This window comes from Lynx rufus, unplaced genomic scaffold (genome assembly GCF_022079265.1).
Source record: "Lynx rufus isolate CCGP_SWC_20201006 ecotype Redwood Valley unplaced genomic scaffold, mLynRuf1.p SCAF_4, whole genome shotgun sequence".
Lineage (NCBI taxonomy): Eukaryota > Metazoa > Chordata > Mammalia > Carnivora > Felidae > Lynx > Lynx rufus.
In genome coordinates this window covers 53,914,749-53,933,080 of record NW_025814856.1, presented here as the reverse complement: position 1 = coordinate 53,933,080, position 18,332 = coordinate 53,914,749, and the positions used below count along the sequence as shown (strand labels likewise).

At 41.3% G+C, this 18,332-nt stretch overlaps 2 protein-coding genes across 9 annotated transcripts in view; one reads left to right on the top strand and one right to left on the bottom strand.

Moving 5' to 3' along the window:
- Positions 1-8,128, bottom strand: part of IFT122 (intraflagellar transport 122) — a 72,615-nt gene extending 64,487 nt beyond the window's left edge. For all 4 annotated transcript variants that reach the window (XM_047096470.1, XM_047096465.1, XM_047096469.1 and 1 more), the window contains exons 1-2: positions 8,044-8,128; positions 617-683 (exon numbers count right to left, since the gene is read on the bottom strand). In XM_047096470.1, the coding sequence (XP_046952426.1) occupies positions 617-683; positions 8,044-8,084 (108 nt within the window). In that variant the 5' untranslated portion in view covers positions 8,085-8,128. The remainder of the gene's footprint in view (positions 1-616; positions 684-8,043) is intronic.
- A 161-nt stretch (positions 8,129-8,289) lies between these two features.
- Positions 8,290-17,705, top strand: MBD4 (methyl-CpG binding domain 4, DNA glycosylase). Of its 5 annotated transcripts, none has more exons than XM_047096367.1 (8): positions 8,290-8,642; positions 9,659-9,889; positions 10,491-11,329; positions 14,301-14,372; positions 14,450-14,584; positions 15,707-15,856; positions 16,354-16,457; positions 17,367-17,705. In XM_047096367.1, exons 1-8 carry the CDS (start codon positions 8,554-8,556, stop codon positions 17,442-17,444), a joined length of 1,698 nt encoding a protein of 565 aa, XP_046952323.1. In that variant the 5' UTR covers positions 8,290-8,553; the 3' UTR covers positions 17,445-17,705. The 5 variants fall into 5 exon arrangements, with proteins under 5 accessions (XP_046952323.1, XP_046952321.1, XP_046952322.1 ...); XM_047096365.1 differs by having other exon boundaries at positions 10,491-11,353; XM_047096366.1 differs by having other exon boundaries at positions 8,291-8,642; positions 14,298-14,372.
- Positions 17,706-18,332: the final 627 nt, after the last annotated feature.

Sequence of the window (18,332 nt, the reverse complement as noted above, 5' to 3'; positions counted from 1 at the left end):
ATAAAGAGAATGGAGATCAGTCAGTCTGCATATCTAGAGACAACAGAGCAAGGGGAAGTGGACTTACGCAGGAGGAAGGAGAGATCATACAAAGGTTTTTAGGTCAAACATAAAGAGTCCTCTGAAAATTACTTTTATATACTGGGATAAGTTCCAGACTAGCTATATTCTTTGAAAATATGAAAAAAGGACAGCATCCATATGGAATTGTTTAGGTAGGCCAATGCCTAAAAGTTGGGGTCAAGCTATCTGGCTTCTCAGGGAGGGAACCCCTTCAGTCTTGTTGCTTAAATTTTTCAGGGGGACAAAATGTGAACTGACACTAGCCCAGTTTCAAAGGCATTTTGATTAATTGTTTTCAACTCTTTCATGGGTGTCTCAAAGTAAAAAGGGAAAGATTAATGACTCCAAAGGAGGTATTGTTCACAGGTTCCTATCTGACAGACAGTTTACTTACCTGTTTTAAATAGCCCATTTCCTTCCCTATTAAAAAGTAATGACTGGTTTTTCCGCCCTTGCCTTTTTTATCTTAAAAAATAAAGGGTCAAATTTCAGAGCACTTACAAGAGGGAGAGGGAAAAAAGCACTTAAAAAGGAAACTCAGACAAAATCCTACCAGTAATCTGTTTCCTGCAGCCAAAATCAGTTGCGTTCCATCGGGCTTAAATGCGAGGTCATATATACTAAACAGGAGACAAGACAAGACAAAAGGACAATTAGGAACCAAAAGGATGAGGTCTGCTAATGGCCAGGAAAGCAAACTTTATTTCCATTATGAAATACTGCTTGTGTATGAGAGAGAAAAATAATGGCTAAGAATTGCATTTGGTTGCAAATTCCGTTCAGCCACCGCACCTTGGCAGTCCATTCAATCACGATTTACTTGGCAGTTAGCTTCATGTCCCAGTTTCCACTTGTCCAGACGCCAGAGATGATTCAAAGGGTCAACAGTTGAAGGCACTAACTCTCCTATTAAAGACTACACAAACTGAGAGAATGCGTGAGGGTTACTAAATCTGCAGGTCTCTGAAAAACTGGTCATTTATTAAAATATCATTATTGGGGCGCCTGGGTGGTTCAGTCAGTTGAGCGTCCAACTTCCGCTAAGGTCATGATCTCACAGTCTGTGAGTTCAGGTCCCGCGTGGGGCTCTGTGCTGACAGCTCAGAGCCTGGAGCCTGCTTCGGATTCTGTGTTTCCCTCTCTCTCTGCCCCTCCCCCACTCACGCTCTGTCTCTCTCTGTCTCAAAAATAAATAAAAACATTAAAAAAATAAAATAAATAAAATAAAAATATCATTATTATTTCCAACCAACTGGATATTTAATGAATGCCTTTTAGGTGCTAGGCAATAGTAACTGATACAAAATGAGTAAATCACACTCGCTCCCTGCCCTCAAAGAAATCCCCATCCACTGGGAAGATATGACTCGGACACATTCACAAAGACCTACCATATGTCATCAACTCTGCAGCATACATTTTTTTCACATTTTAAAATCTCTGAGGTTGGGGGTGGAGGGTGTGCCTGGGTGGCTCGGTTGGTTAAGCATCCGACTCTTGATTTCAGCTCAAGGTTCATGAGTTCAAGCCCCGCATCAGGCTGTGCACTGACTTAACGAAGGCTGCTTGGGATTCTGTCTCCCTCTCTCTCTATCCCTCCCCTGCTTGCTCTCTATCTCTCTCAAAATAAATAAAAATAAACTTAAAAAAATAAAAAATAAAATCTCTGAGGTTATGTATCTTATAATTGATGATGTGTCAGCTTAACTGGAAGCATTTTTTGGTTTCTTAGTGGTACTTAAAATAATGGTATTTTACAATCAGTGACCTCTTAGATTAGATGACTACAGAATAATACTGTGTAAAGGTTTTAGGAGATACATTAAAACATATATTACAGGATTCAAATGAGGAAGATGCAGAAAAGATTTGGAGAAAGGATGAGAAAAAGCTTCATGAAGAAAAAAGTATGTGAGAAAAATAGGGCTTTTGAGACATGCAGGAGGAGATTTGGAGGGTGAAGCATTTCAGGCAGAGAAAACAGAACAAGCAAAGACATGAAGGTGGGGAATAGCATATAATCTAAATAATCAAATTTGACTGAAACTTTGGCTATATGTAAGGCAGTAGGGAGAGATCAGGCTAGAAAAACAACAGGCTGGAGCCATATTGCAATGATTCTTGAATGCTCTCAGCAGGGGATTTCATTAGCTCAGGTGACTCTAGTAAAAATGTGCTAGATAGCACTGCCAAGTCAGCCTATTGCAAAGGTTTAGCATGGGATAAATTCACCTGATACCTGAAGTCATCTAGAAATACAGACCCCGGGTAAGAGTACTTGGAGCATTTTGCAGAGATACTCTGTGCTGAGCTCTTCCAATACATTATTTCATTTCATCCTCACAATTCTATGAAGTATGAATTATTACTCGGTTTTGTAGTTGAGGACACCATAGCTCAGAGAAATCAATTATCCCACCCAACATTACACTACCAGCAAGTGGCAGGGCCAGAATTTCAACTTGGGTCTGACTGTAGAGTCTGTGCTATACTACCTTCTACTCTCTACCTTCTACTTGAACTATTGTCAAATATGACAAATCTCTGTTATCTTTAATACTTTAACAATAACAGTGGATAACATTTATTAAGTACATTTATTTACTATGTGTGCAAATACAGTTTAAATGTTTTACATGTATCAGCTCACTTACCCCTCACAACCCTATACCTATTTCACAAAAGAGACAAATTAAGATGGAGAAGCTAAATAACTTGCCAGGAAATAAACTGCTACTGAGTGGAGGTGGAACCAGAATTCAAACCCAGGCAGTCTGTCTCCAAAGCCCAAGATCTAACCACTATGATCTGTGGCCCTTATTTTCATTATTAGCATATGTCACAGTTGATAATATAATAGCAACAGTTTCCATGCTTTATCAATGGGGGGAAAAAAGGCATTACATGTAGAATCCAAAAAATGTTTTATATAGGCTCTGTGGACAACAGCCTCCTTTAATAAAAATAATTTTTAAAATAATAGTAATTCTTCACATATATTCAACAGCTGGCTGATGAATATTACACCCTTTCCAGTTAGGCATCCCTCTTGATAGAAGCAAACACAGACACTGAGTTCTTCAGCTTCCTCCTATTAGTTGGTTACAGATCTGGGCCTTACTGTTTCTGGGCTTTCTTTCTCTGAACCTATGGGGAAATGTGCTTGGCATGTATCACACTGAGGAGAAACAGGGTGGTAAAGTGAAAATCAGAAGGGAGTTGGGGCTAGAACTGATGCCCTGTCCAAGCTTTAGTCCTCACCTACAACACAAGGCAAGAGAGCTGCCATCCCACCTCTGAGTGCACAGGCCACCCTTGTGCAAGCACCTGACACCTGTGGGTTGCTGTGATGAGGTACCGGATTTTGGAAAGGATCTGCACCACTCTTCTATAGTCATCCGTGGTCCTGTGGCTCCCTTTCTGCAATGTAGATAATCTAAGCTCATTAAAGTGGTTCCTGTGGGGATCTTCTTCATAAGGATCATTTGGGGTTGAATTCTCAGAAAATCATTTGAGTGTCTGATTTGGGCCAAGTCTTAAACTGTCTTCCTCTCAGATATGAAAATTCATTTTCTCTAAATGTCTTGAAATTTGGGGCGCCTGGGTGGCTCAGTCAGTTAAGTGTCCAACTTTAGCTCAGATCATGATCTCCTGGTCCAGAAGTTCAAGCCCCACATCTGGCTCTGTGCTGACAGCTTGGAGCCTGGAGCCTGCTTCTGATTCTGTGTCTCCACCTCTCTCTGCCCCTCCCCTGCTCACACTTTCTCTCTCTCTCAAAATTAAACATTAAAAAAATGGGGGGGGGGCACGCCTGGGTGGCTCGGTTGGTTAAGCATCTGACCTCAGCTCAGGTCATGATCTCACAGTTCATGAATTCGAGCCCCACATCAGGCTCTGTGCCGACAGCTCAGAGCCTGATGCCTGTTTTGGATTCTGTGTCTCCCTCTTTCTCTGTTCCTCCCCCAGTCGCACTCTGTCTCTCTCTCTCTGTCTCAAAAATAAATAAAGATTTAAAAAAATTTTTTAAATTTTTTTAAATCAAACATTTAAAAATAAATAAGTAAAAAATAAATAAACGTCTTGAATTTTGCCTTCCTAAAGTACAACATAATGTTCAATTTACCCCAATCTAAACTCTTAAGGTACTTAGGATCTGTATAATTTATCATAGCTCTGAATTACATAATCGTCTATATTTTACACTGTTTCAAATACTATGTCCCCTTAATTACAGTCAATTATAGTCCCCTGCAGTTTAAGGGCAAGGACCCCATTTTAGACATTTATGGGCCTTTGGTGCATGGCATGGTCCTAGACACAAAACGAATATAACCAACAACCTGACAATGTTTTATCTTGAACCCTTCAGACTTTAATTACATCATGAGACTATGAAACCAAATAAAGGAAACTTCGTTTAAAATGGAGCTAGGAGGCCAGAAGGGGGAGCTCTCATGGTGTACGTTTATTGCAGCCCTTTGAAGACTCAACAGGAAGAAGCTTATGCCTCACCACCACCCTAGATGAAGGAAGATTTTTCTCCTTGCCCAGCAACAGCCCAGCCAATGAGAGACTGTCACAACTCAGCCACTAATAAGCCACTACACTTTGAGCTCCCAGTTTAATGGACTTTTTGTTTATAACAGCCCCTCCCAATTCCCCTTTTTCCTCTATAAAAGAGTGCTCCTCTGTTTTCTGGACTTACCTATGGTTCACCATAGCTTGCTTGTCCCAATTGCTGTCCTGCTTGCAACTGCTCTCCTACTCCTGAATAAACCCACTTTGCTGGCAAAATAACTGGCTGTTTTATTTTCAGGGTTGACAAGAGCACAGAAATTCAGAATTGGGAAAGACCCTAGAACTTGTCATGTAGTCCAACTCCCCCCCCAAGGCAAGAATTCCCTATGGATGGCCATCCAGCCTCTGAACACTCCCAGGGTTGGAGAAGTCACCAGTATGCAGAGTTTATTACACTACAGGATGGCTCTCTCTACCCATCTGCCACCTTTTATGAGAAAGATACACTATCAAATTACATTGCAGAGAGACAGAGAGCAAGTCCTGCAAATTGTCCTCTGCCAACTTTGTGCCCACCCCACTGTAAAGGAAGTCCCAAGGTCAAGGTGCCTCTCCAAATCCTGCCCAACCTGACCCACCCCAACTTACCTGCTTGGAATCTTAGACAAATTATGTTACTTTAAGTCTCAGGTTCTTCACCTGTAAATAGGGTAATTATTCTAACCTCATAGGTTGTGTGGAGGTTAAATAAAATAATGCATGTGAACACTGTCTGGCCTATAGCAAGTACTCACTAAATATGAGCTGGTGCGACTGGAGGATAATAGCAGATACTGTCCTTACTGGAATAAGGCAGTCTAGCCAGAAAAGTCACCATGGTTGAGGGAAACCTGGAGCAGTGGTTTTAAGGAAGAAATGAGGGAGTTCAGAGAATAAGACAGCATCTGGGAAGGAGCTTTGGATAGAAAAATGGAGATTGCAGCTGAACTGGAAAGCATAAATTTAAATGTTAGCAAGCAGTGGGGGAGGAGGGATGGTAACAGGACCACCTAGTTAAATGCACAATGTGATTCAGAAGGGAAATGGGAGTCAATCGAGGATTATGCAAAGTAGAATAATGGATCACAGCAACAGGACTCAAAAAAGAGAAATCCTCCTGCCATGGGAAGGTTAGACTGGAAGCAAAAGAGCAGACCAGGAGACAGTGGCTGGTTCAGTTGTGGAGGACTAATCTTAGATATTTGGGATCTCTTAGATCTACTACCTATTTTTTTAAATAGTTTTTGTTTTGCTTTGTCTTATTCTGGGCTACCAGCTGGCATATGTTGCTGCCACCAAGATCGCTGGTCTATAGAACCCCTACACTGCCTATTCTAAACAGTTGTTTTCAAAGCTGTAATGGGCCAAAACCCAAATAACCAACCTTCATTCATCATTCTTTCACTCATTCATTAATTCATGAATACATATATCCATCAAATAGTCACACCAACCACTGATTTGTCTAAGCTCTGGAATATGCCTTTGAAATGAATAAAAAGTAGCCATTGCTTCTGAAGGGTTTATAGACTTCTGGGATAACGGATTCACAAATAACTCTTATACTAGACAGATTCTAAGTACCACAAGAGAGGAATGAACAAAATCTATGCCTGGGGTTGAAAACTGGGAGCAAATCAGGCTGTATTTGGCCAGCAACTGTTTTGTTTGGCTCACATGGTGTTTTATTTCAGTTTTTTAAAATTAGTTGCCAACACTTAAAAATTAGGGCATTTCACATAAAAATCCGTAGCTTCTGGTGGAAACAGGAAGATCTGAGCACTCGAGGCCAAATTCCTGCAGGGGAGTAATTGGCAGGAGCTGAGCAGCAGCTGCCCCTTTTAGGCAGAGCATGAGATCTCTAGTTTGCCACACTCCTTGCCATTCCCTCTTACTCCCTGACCTCAAAGCCAAATGTTCAGTTGCTAGTTTTCAGCGGCTTTATAAGAAAAAAGTAAAAAGAATTTTTTAAGCTCAATTTTCTATTAAAAGAAGTGAAAGATATACTGCGAAGTCTGTTTCAAGAGAAATGGGGTGTAGAAAAGGGGTGCAGAATACTCCTAAGACAGACAGGCAATTCTGTGAGTTTAAGATGCAAATAAACACCTCCCATGATACTGCCTGCCTGACTCCTGCAGGCATTTGAGTTTGCAGCCTCTGTAACATGAAGAAAAATTAATGTAGTAGCTAACAAACAGCACTGGCTCTGGGGTGAGGAAAAAAGCTGGCTCCACCACTCATTCACTGTGTGACCTTGGCAAATTAATGACCCTCTCTGTGCTTCAGTTTCACGTAAAACAGAGGTAATTACAGTACCTACCCCAGAGGGCTGTTGTGAAATGACTGAGATAAAAGACATAATTCTCAGCCAGTGCCTGGCACATAGTAAGCATTAGCTAATACTAGTGCAGAATACAGAAGAGGGAGAAACCATCTCTGAAGGGAGCCTTACAGAATGTTTCGAATTTTAGTGTGAGGAAATGAGAAAAGAAGGCATGCTAGCTTCACACAGAAGAGACTAAGCAAAGACAGAGAGGGAATGGCAAGGGCCCTGTTCCAGTGGCCAAAACAAAGGCTGCACAATGAAGCTTGAAAAGACCATCTAGGAAGATTTTTAAAGTCACACTGAGGAGAAAGATCCAGTAAGTCAGCATTTCCCAAAATGTTTCATTGTATGATGGATTTCGATGATAAAAATGGAATAGAACATTAACATCCGCTCCTAAGGCGAGAAAGTCATTCTCTTGTGATTCTCTTTCAAGCCTTCTAATTAAGCACAGGAGAAAGTCTTGGTTTGACGCTATTCATCTCCAGCACCTCTCTGATGGCACTGGATAAATTTCCTTCCAGTTCTCCAGACTATAGACCAGAGGCTTAAAGGCTGCCTAGTTGCCAGTATCCAGCTACAACTTAATAATACCGTTTTGTTTCTCGCTGCTTTAAGTTTCACAGTTATCTCAAAGCAAGTGGTACTGATTTTCAAATACGGAGCAATAGTTTCCTTGTAAAATCATATTTGAGTGAAAGTGAGACAATTTAGACAAAAAACGCCAAGGAAACAAGAGTATGGGTAACATGTGGATGTGGCAAAGATCGTGACGTTCGAGAAACACTGCCGTGGGTGTAAGCTGAACCCAGAACGTACTTGGACAGGGCCAGACATTGATTCTGTCTGTGTAAAACGGCCTCGACAGGCCACTACCTCACGCGTGGTACACCCCCTTGCTCCCGCGCCAGGCCTCAGTTTCTCCATCCGCAAAGGGGTGGGAGGGCGACCCTGCAGTCGCGCAGACCCGGGGTTCAATGCCTTCAGCCCAGGCCGCAGGCCCGTTGCCCTTGGCAACCACGGGGGTTCCCGCAACGGTTCCCGCACCCCCGCCAGGGCTCGGCCTCCCGCTCCTCCCGGACCGCCCCGCTCCTCACCAATGCTCGGCTTTATCTCTCCACGTCAACACGGCCCTCATCGCGGTTTCCCTCACGCCTCAAGCCCCTCCTCCCGCCTCAGTAACAGGCCCTATTCCCTAACGGCTTTCGTTACTGCGCTACCCCTGGCAACACACATGCGCAGTGAGGCTCGTGCGCGCGGCTGAGTTCCAAGTGCGCAGGTCTAAATGGAAAGGCTTAAGAAAGAAGCAAAAGCGAAGATGGAACGGGGCCTAGAAGGTGTCTGCGCGACTAGCGCTCGCTCTACTGGTCCGAACGCGCGGAAGGCGGTACGTCTTCCTCGACGAAGGATTTGATTGGCTGAGCCGTGGAAATGGCGCCTGTGGCTGAGGGGGAGGTGAGGGAGCTGCGGTGGGATCTGACGGACGTTCACTCTCTTCGGCTTTGGTGCTGAAGAAGCTTTCGCATCTTATTCTGCTCCACTCCTTGGTTGTCGTACCCTCTTGGCCAGTTGCTGCCGCCGGAGACCCCTTGAAGGGCACGGCTAGGATGGAGAGTCCGAGCCTGCGGGACTACGGAGCTGCCCGCTCGGTCACTTCCAGTGAGCGCTTAGACCCAGACCGGCCCAGTGACCTCCGGCAAGTCATTGTCCCCTTTCGGGACTCATTTTCACCAACTATAAAATGGGAGCGGGCTGGGGTGGATAGAAGGCTGGTGGTCCTTTCTAACCTAGGATCGACAGAGCTCGAGACCCACAGGGTTAGTTTACTCGGAGCAATGGCTGTGGCTCAGATACTCTCTTGTGAGGTTCAGCCCTAGGGTGCTCCCTACTTCGTTACCCGAAATGACGAGGGAGGTGGAAGGAGCAGGGAGGTTTTGTGCAAGGGGAGCAAGGAGAGATCTGCTTGGGTTGCAGGGTCCCAGGAAAACCTTGTTGGAGATGTCACGTTAAGCAGCCAGCGCTGCTGACCCCAAAATGGAAGTCCTATTGGAAGTTCCAGAGGAAGCCACAGTCTTGTTTCGAGTACAGTACTTGTATATGTGAGATACGGGGTTAGGATGATTTATCTACTGATTTGTTTTTTTCAAAATTTAATCCCCAGAACTACCTTTAAGGAAGTATTACCTCCTTTTTACAGGTGAAGAAAGGAGACTTTAAGAGGTTAAGTAACTTGCTCTTGGACGCATAGCTGGTAAATCGCAAGAGCTGCGATTTGAACCCAGTCCACTGACTTTAAAGTTTGTGCTGTTTTCATCAGGCTTCAGTTTCCTTATTCCTAAAATGTCAACTATATAATTTCTTAAGACCCACCCAAACCCCCAAAATTATTAACCCCAAAATACTTCAGAAGAACTTGGTTCTAATTCTAGTTACTAGCTCTTGCTTAGTTTCCCTATTTGTAGAAAACAATCTGGGTTAGATACCTCTATAGATTATACAGAGATTTCCAATCATTTTTAACCCATGTTGCAGGACAGAGAGGTAATCACATAGCATAAGACTGGTCCGTACTGATTTTAATCTCTCCTATAATCTAAATAGTCCATATGGTTCCTGCTCTGTCATGGATTGAAATTGAATAAGCAGAGGAAAATAAATTTTAAGTAAGCCAATCACCTGTACTTTGTTTTTGTTTTTTGTTTGTTTGTTTAGTAAGAAAGATGTTACTCTGGAATTGGAAAGAGTGGGAAAAGATGAAAAGCAAATGATGATAAAAAACAGCAGTGAGTGGAATCCCCTGCTGCAAGAATCTATTGCTTCCAGTCAGATTGGTGGTAGTACAATGACAGAATGCCGTAAGTCTGTCCCATGCGGATGGGAAAGAGTTGTGAAGCAAAGGTTATCAGGGAAAACAGCAGGAAGATATGATGTATATTTTATCAGGTGAGCATACAATGTGGTACCGATAGCACAGCCAAATCATTTTATCTAGATAGGTAGCAGGAAAGCATAACAAGAACTTGGCTTTTTTCTATTTTTATCATAACAGCCATTATGGATTCTGTTCTTTGAGTGTCACAGGTTAGTTACATCAAGTGATTTGGGAACAAGTACATACTACATACTTCTACTTCAAATGGGTGCCTTTAAATTTGTAAGTTTGTAAATATTTATAAAATTATACTATCATAGAGAAAACTATTTAGAAGTACCACTTTATCACTTTTTTTAAATTTTAAATGACAAATACCCATGGCAGAGAGAGAAAGAGAGTACATGCAAGTGGGGGAGGGGAAGAGGGAGAGAGAGAATCTTAAGCAGGCCCCACGCCCAGCGTGGGGCTTGATCATGACCTGAGCTGAAATCAAAAGTTGGATGCTTAGCAAACTGAGCCACCTGGGCACCCCGTGCTTTTTAAATTTTCAATGACAAATACCCATAGCAACATTTGGAAATTATTAACTAAAAATCTGAAATGTGGTCCAATTCTTTGTAAAACTCACTTTTATTTACTACCAATGTTTTCTTTAATATCATTTTCTAGCCCACAAGGACTGAAGTTCAGATCCAAAAGTTCACTTGCTAAATATCTTCACAAAAATGGAGAGACTTCTCTTACACCAGAAGATTTTGATTTTACTGTACCTTCTAAAAGGGGCATCAAGGCCAGACATAAAGATAATGACATAGCGCCTCTGACATCCCAAATGCAAAATGAAAGGAGCAATTCAAACTGGAACCTCAGGACACGAAGCTGGTGGAGAAAAGGTGTCTTTCCCCTGCCAAGTGGTACTTCGGAATCGCAAAATAGCAGAGGACCATCTAACTTTAAAGAAGATGAGGGTGTTAATGATGTTGACTCCAGAAAGGTTAGAAAGTCCAAACGAAAGGTGACTATTTTAAAAGGAATTCAAATTAAGAAAACTAAAACAGGGTGCCAGAAGGGTCTTCCCGAGTCTACTCAAAGTAATAGGAAAAGAGAATCTGAATATAATAAGGCAGATGCTGAAAGTGAACCTGTTGAGCAAAGAAGTCAGCTTGATAAAACTTTCTCCATTTCTGATGCTGGAGCAAGCAACAAGACCCTCAGTGTAACCAATGAAGAAAAGAGAATTGTAAAAGAAAAATCACTGAGTTCAGGATCAAACTTTTGTTTTGAACAAATAACTTCTGGCATCATAAACAAATTATGTTCAACCGAAGAAGCAGAACACAGCAAGAAGTGTGAGGAAACCTTTTTAGAATCTGAGGAAGTAAGAACAAAAGTAGAAGCTGGGGAAAGGAAGGAACATTTGCATACTGACATTTTAAAATGTGGCTCTGAAATGGATGACAACTGCTCACAAACGGAGAAAGACTCTATTTCTGTGAAAATATGTCAAGGTATTCAGAGCGCTGAAGCAGCTGGTAAACATGTGATGAATTTATACTCCCAGACAGTATATTTCATGCCGGTACCCAGTTAGGATGTGGGAATAGAATGAAGAAATAGGCCCAAATATCAGATATGTCCTACCAGTTGTTCCTAGTACCTCTGTTAACCAATCTTCAAACCCATGGCATAGAGGGAACTGGCTGGCTACTGCCTTGATACCCCCAGCAAAGGAGAATTGTGCCATTAACAGCTGCTACCATCTCTCCCTGGTTCAACAGCAGGGACTCTCCCCGACAGTGCATTCCCTTCTTCCCATCTTCTTTCCAGCCAGTAATATTACAACTTTAGGGAAAATAAAAAAGCGACACTTGAGAAAAGGTTTGGGGAAGAATCTTGATGTGCATAAACTGGTTGTGAATAGTCAGTGTCTACTCTTTTGCACCCCTTCTGTTACTTATCACTGATGTGTGACTTCCAATTTCATTTTATACATATCATAGTCATTTTTATCTTCTATTATAATGTAATGCTTCTCTAAAATGCTTTAGAGCTCTAAATAATTCAAAACTGTAATCATATAGTTCATCTATTATTTGTAATATGCTCTTAATACAGAGTTCAGAGCTTAGTAGTTTTGCCTTTATAATACCTCAGTGAATAAGAAATAAAAAGAAGATCTTTTGAGTAGCCCTGTATTATATATTCATTATGCCATTATGGCATAATGAATAACTCCTTTAAAGAAGAAGAATTTTACTTAAAGTCCTATGGGGAGACAGCCTGGACAAATGGTGGAACGGGGTTAGACTTGATTCCTGTTCTCAGCCCTACTCATAGTTTTATGTCTTTGCTGTGCCTGGAATTCCTTTATTCTTAATAGAAGCTGAACCATATATACCTAGGAAGTGCTTCTATATATATACACCTTGTGCTTCATATATACGTAGGACAAGCCTGTCCTTTAAAGACTTCAAGCTTCTTACAATCTTAAGGTTTATGTAGCTTTATTGCTAGTATAATGGGTAAATAAAATATGAAAAACATCCTTTTGTGACCAAATGGAAGTATCCTATTTGTAAAGAAGTCTAGTTCTCAACACCAGGTGAAGTAGCCTTAGTTTAAGAGGTGTCCAATGGAATAGTAAAGACTTTCCCATTGGCTTAGTTGGAAATTGCCAGGTAAACCGAGCTTCAGTCTCCTAATAATAAAAGAGGCTAGTTAATAATTATTTGTAAGAGCCCACAGAAGAAATGGAACTAATAGCAGTTTCCTTTGTTCTCTTTTTTGACTTTATATTAGGCTTTGCCTATTCAAAATAGCAAAAAACAGCTAATTATCTGGAGAGCTGGATACCTATCCCAATCTATAGTCGATCCCACTCTCATTTTGGGATGGCTGTTTTATTTTATTTTATTTTTTAACTTTTTTATTAAGTAATCTCTATGCCCTAGGTGCCTGGGTGGCTCAGTCAGTTAAGTGTCCAACTTCCACTCAGGTCATGATCTCATGGTTCATTGCTTGGAGCCCTGTGTGGGCTCTGTGCTATCAGCCTAGAGCCTGCTCTTGATTCTGTGTCTCCCTCTCTTTTGGCCCCTCCCCTCCTTGTGCACTGTCTGCCCCTCTCTCTCTCTCTCTCTCTCTCTCTCAAAAATAAACATTTAGGGGCGCCTGGGTGGTTTGGTCGGTTGAGCGTCTGACTTCGGCTCAGGTCATGATCTCACGGTCCGTGAGTTCGAGCCCCACGTCGGGCTCTGTGCTGACAGCTCAGAGCCTGGAGCCTGTTTCAGATTCTGTGTCTCCCTCTCTCTCTGCCCCTCCCCTGTTCATACTCTGTCTCTCTCTGTCTCAAAAATAAATAAACGTTAAAAAAAAAATTTAAAACAAAATAATAAACATTTAAAAAAGTAATTTCTGTGCCCAACGTGAAGCTCAAAAACTCATGACCCTGAGATCAAGAGTCTCATGCTCTTCCTGACTGAGCCAGCCAGACACCCCAGGATGGTTGTTTAATTTCTAAGCCTTAGTTTATCTATAAAATGGAGGTAATAATCCTCACCAGTCCTGTGTTTCACATCAAGAATATTACAAAGTAAAAGGAGAAGTGAAAAAGATGGCTCACGCTATACAAATGGCAAGATATTATTAACAGACATTCAAATTTAGAGGGTAACCTTATGGAGAGTATTAAATGTGATGATTTTAAAAACTTGGGAAGCCCAATAATGCTGGTCAAATGGTCTTTCTTAAATTAACCGAGCTTCCCAGTAGACAGTGGTCAGTATTCCAAGATCCAAATCAGGTTTTTCGGCAGGTTCTGTTTTGTCTGGGTCCTTTCTTTAAGCGTAAAGTGTTCACCGCAGAAATTTTGGAAAATATAGAAAATTAAAGGAGAAAAGAACAATTAGCAATAACCATTATACTGGTTTGGTTTTTTACATTCTAATCTTTTTTTTTTTCTTTTTTTATTAAATTGGGATCATATGTAGAATATTGCGTTTTTATTTAAAAGTTAAGAACATGGGGGAAGCTATTCATGATATCGTCTCAAAATGGTTTAATGACCACATTGTACAAGTATGTCCTAATTTAAAATATTCCATATTCTAATTTTTCAGTACTAAGAACTCTGAGCATGTCTTAGAATACTAGTGTAACACAGTGGTCAAAGTTATGGACTCAGGAGCCAGACTGCCTGGATTTGAATTTCAACTCTGTCACTAGCTGTGTGACCCTGAGCAGTTTACTTAGTTTCTCTGTACCTCCGTTTCCTTATCTGTAAGGTAAAAGTAAATAGTACCTAGCTTGTAGGTCCATAGTATTAAATTGGTTAATTTTTGTAAAGTGCTTTGCTTAGAGCAGTACCTGGCACGTACTAAATGCTTTATAATAGTAGTGTGTTATTGTTATTTGTACCCCTGAGTATTTCTTTAGCCTAAGCCATAGCTTCTATAAACAATGTTCACCCTTCCTTTTCAGAAGATACCATTCCACGGACACAAATAGAAAAAAGGAAAACAAGCCTATATTTTTCCAGCAAATATAACAAAGAAGGTATCCCTTTCCCAATCAGAAAATCCTATTTTAAGTCTGTTTCAGATGTTCAGCTCTGATACAGTGTGTTTGTTTAGCCCTTAGCCCCCCACGACGCAAAGCCTTTAAGAAGTGGACACCTCCTCGGTCACCTTTTAACCTCGTCCAAGAAACACTTTTCCATGATCCATGGAAGCTCCTCATCGCTACTATATTTCTCAATCGGACCTCAGGTTTGTGGATTATTTTAATCTTTATCTTAGAGACAGTGCGATGAGGAGAAAGAACACTGGATTGATTAGGAGCCCTGGGTTCAAGTTTAACTTTGAGTCTGTGTGACCTCAGGCAAGGACTTCTTGCAGCCTTGCAGCTCTTCAGCTATGAGGAAGTTAGACTAGATGACAGCCAAAGCCTTTTTCGCACTAAGGAACAGATAGATTGTCATTTATTTTCTACTTCCAAACTAGTTTTGGTCATAGTGAAAATCAGTTACTTAACATTCTTCCACCCTCTGTCATGTGTAAAAGCATTTCTTTTTCATTGAATGCTTTCTTTAATGTCATTGGCACTTTGTGTTCTGTATGCTTTTATACTAGTTATCTGATGACTGGATTATTTGAAAACTAATACCATGCGGGGCGCCTGGGTGGCTCAGTCGGTTGAGTGTCTGACTTCGGCTCAGGTCATGATCTCACGGTTCGTGAGTTCAAGCCCCGCGTCAGGCACTGTGCTGACAGCTCAGAGTCTGGAGCCTGCTTCGGATTCTGTGTCTCTCTTTCTCTCTGCCCCTCCCCCACTCATGCTCTGTCTCTGTCTCTCTCTCAAAAATAAATAAGCATTCAAAAAAAATTAAAAAAAAAAAAAGAAAATTAATATCATGCAAGGCCAGGTATCAGCATGATTTAAACTCTTAGCCAAATCAGGGCGCCTGGGTGGCTCAGTCGGTTGAGCGGTCGACTTCGGCTCAGGTCATGATCTCGTGGTTTGTGAGTTTGAGCCCTGCATCCAGCTCTGTGCTGACAGCTCAGAGCCTGGAGCCTGCTTCAGATTCTGTGTCTCCCTCTCTCTGACCCTCCCCCATACATGCTCTGTCTCTCTCTGTCTCAAAATAAATAAATGTTAAAAAAAAAAAAATTTTTTTTAAACTCTTAGCCAAATCGTCAGGAGTGTTGGTTATTGACTCTGAAGGTGGTTACCAGTTCAAGTAATGGCTTCTCATCAGGGATTTAAAAAGGAAAACAAAAAAAAAAGTGAAAAACAAAAAACCCTCTGTACGAGATTTCTAGAGAGGAAATACCTGAACTTAAAAACAACCCATCAGGAGGCTTGTAATCACAGTTACTTTTACTTCCCAGGTAAAATGGCAATCCCTGTGCTCTGGGAGTTTCTAGAGAAGTACCCTTCAGCTGAGGTAGCAAGAACCGCAGACTGGAGAGATGTGTCAGAACTTCTTAAACCTCTTGGTCTCTATGATCTTCGAGCAAAAACCATTATCAAGTTCTCAGGTACTTTCCCATATACCCAAAGGAAAGAACATAAACTATGCCTATTTAAGAGAGTCAAACCTTAAACTTTAATGTTCTAGGATGCTATATTAATAGAGGTCATTCAGCTCAAGGGCTAAAAGCATGTAAAAACAATCCACTTGCCCCAAACTACAGTCTCCCACTGACCCAAGCAGTAAATCTTTGCTCAGCACTGGGGCAGGCCATCTAGGAAGGATGAAGAAGTCAGCAAAGCAGAAGGCCCCGTTGACCTCAGGGACTTTACCTCTGTCTAGTTAGCACAGCACAAAATCACAATGGTTACTAAGTGGCAGGTGAGAGGTTTAGACAGGGGTGTTGTGGGAATTCAGAAGAAAGCCATCAGAACTGGGGTTGTTAGGAAAGACTCTTTGCTGTCCCTTCTTGCCCTTCTCACCATCCAGCTCTGCATCACTACATATTTGGGGAAAGTATCTTTTCTAGAAGCTGACCTGATAAGTGAGGTTTTATCTTTGCAGATGAATATCTGACAAAGCAGTGGAGGTACCCGATTGAGCTTCATGGGATTGGCAAATACGGCAATGATTCTTACCGAATTTTTTGTGTCAATGAGTGGAAGCAGGTGAGGCCCACCCCCAGCCATAACATCTCCAGCACATTTTGTCTCTGAGACAAAATACACCCATCCAATAGCCAAAACTGTTTCTTGGGCACATGTGCTGCTACCATCACAACTAGTTTTGTCCCAGGCTTGAGGGGCAGTGGTGGCATGGGGCTGTTGGCAGAAGGGAGAGGATCTATAGACACTCCCACCTCCATAAAGACTCCTTGGTGTGGCCTCTGACTGACCTCCAGCAGTTTATCACTTCTGGCCCTGTAATGTCATTCCCATTCATGTGTGGTCTCTAAGCCTGATGTGGTTCTTCTCCTGTCAGTCATATTAGCCTTCAAAAATGACACCACTGAAGGAAAGCAGGCAGGTTTGGACTTGAAATATATGCTTGTGGGGGTTTCTCCTAGTGGTCCCAGACTGCTTTAACAGTAACTGGGCCCTACTTCAGCTACCCATTCAAATGAGTGTCCCCTGTCCACAGACATCCAGCGGGTGTCCTGGCAGCTGGTGGGTACTGCCAGGTGGCGTGGTACACTGCCCTCTTAGTCTGTGACTCACCCTGAAGCATTCAGCCAGTAGATCTGGCTAAGCCCATCCCTGCTCCACCATTTATTGTGATAACTCTCAGGGTCTATAACCTTCTCCTGAAAAATGGCCTATTAATACTTGACTCATGTTGTCCCCAACCCACGTGCTAGGTCATGTTAAAGATCAGTACTAAATTGGAAAGTACTTTGTGAAGGATTGCCTTAATGTAAGATAGAGTTTTAAGCACTCATGAATCTAATTAGGTTAAAGGTTTTAATTTGCAGGAATATTACAATAAGGTATTGTTCCCCTACTGTACCTTTGAAAGGCCCATTTTAAAAATGTATTTCTGACTAACTTCTGTCTCCTAATGTGTTGTATTTCTTCCAGGTGCACCCTGAAGACCATAAGTTAAATAAATATCATGACTGGCTTTGGGAAAATCATGAAAAATTAAGTCTGTCTTAAAATTGTTTGAAGTTTTCAAACTCAGTTTTTATACCTTACTTTGTACTTAAGTAAGTTAAGAGCTCCATTAAGCACAGGCATATAGATTTTAGTCCAACTAGAAACATGATACAGGTTTTCTTAATATGTGTAACACTGGTAGATCTTTGTTACTGAATGTACTAGAACATGTTTTGAGATTTTTTAAAAAATAAATTATGTGACAAGAAACCTAAAAATGTAAATGACTTTTCCAATAATAAAATATGATTTGAAGTTGAAAAAAAATCTTTTGTCAACTCTCAATTATACAAAGCAGATTTCTATCAATCTTGCTTAAGGAAAGATTAGACTTTCAGTTCTCTTTCAATAAAAATGGAATTACACAGTTGTTATGTAGGAAGCAATCAAACAGTTTGCAGCCAAAAATGTAAGAAAAGATATTACAGAGTATAATAGGCAGCTAATAATAAGCAATTAGTCTTTTTACTAAAAAAAGGTAACAGTAAGTTACTTTTGTCATCATGTGTTCTTGATGACTCTGTGCTGGCTTTTAGTAATTAGAGATTGGACCCCAGCATCCAATTGATAACCTGTGATTATCTGCCTGCCATTTTGTTTCAGAGTATCAGCTTCTGGCTCATGCACCTTGACCCCATTGTTAAAGTTTTTAAGTTTTGTGCTGTTCTTAATACAGGCATCATAATGTTGTAGCACAAATACTGAAACGTTTACCTTAGAAAGAACTCACCAAGCAACAACGACAAAAAAATCTCAAGTTACTAAGTCTCAATTACCAATTGCCATTTTAAGGTATAATTTGAAAATAAAATTGATTGAATAAATGAAAAATAAATTGTTAGGGAAACTACCTTTGTTGTAGGGTGGAATATGCTGCAGGGCTAGTGG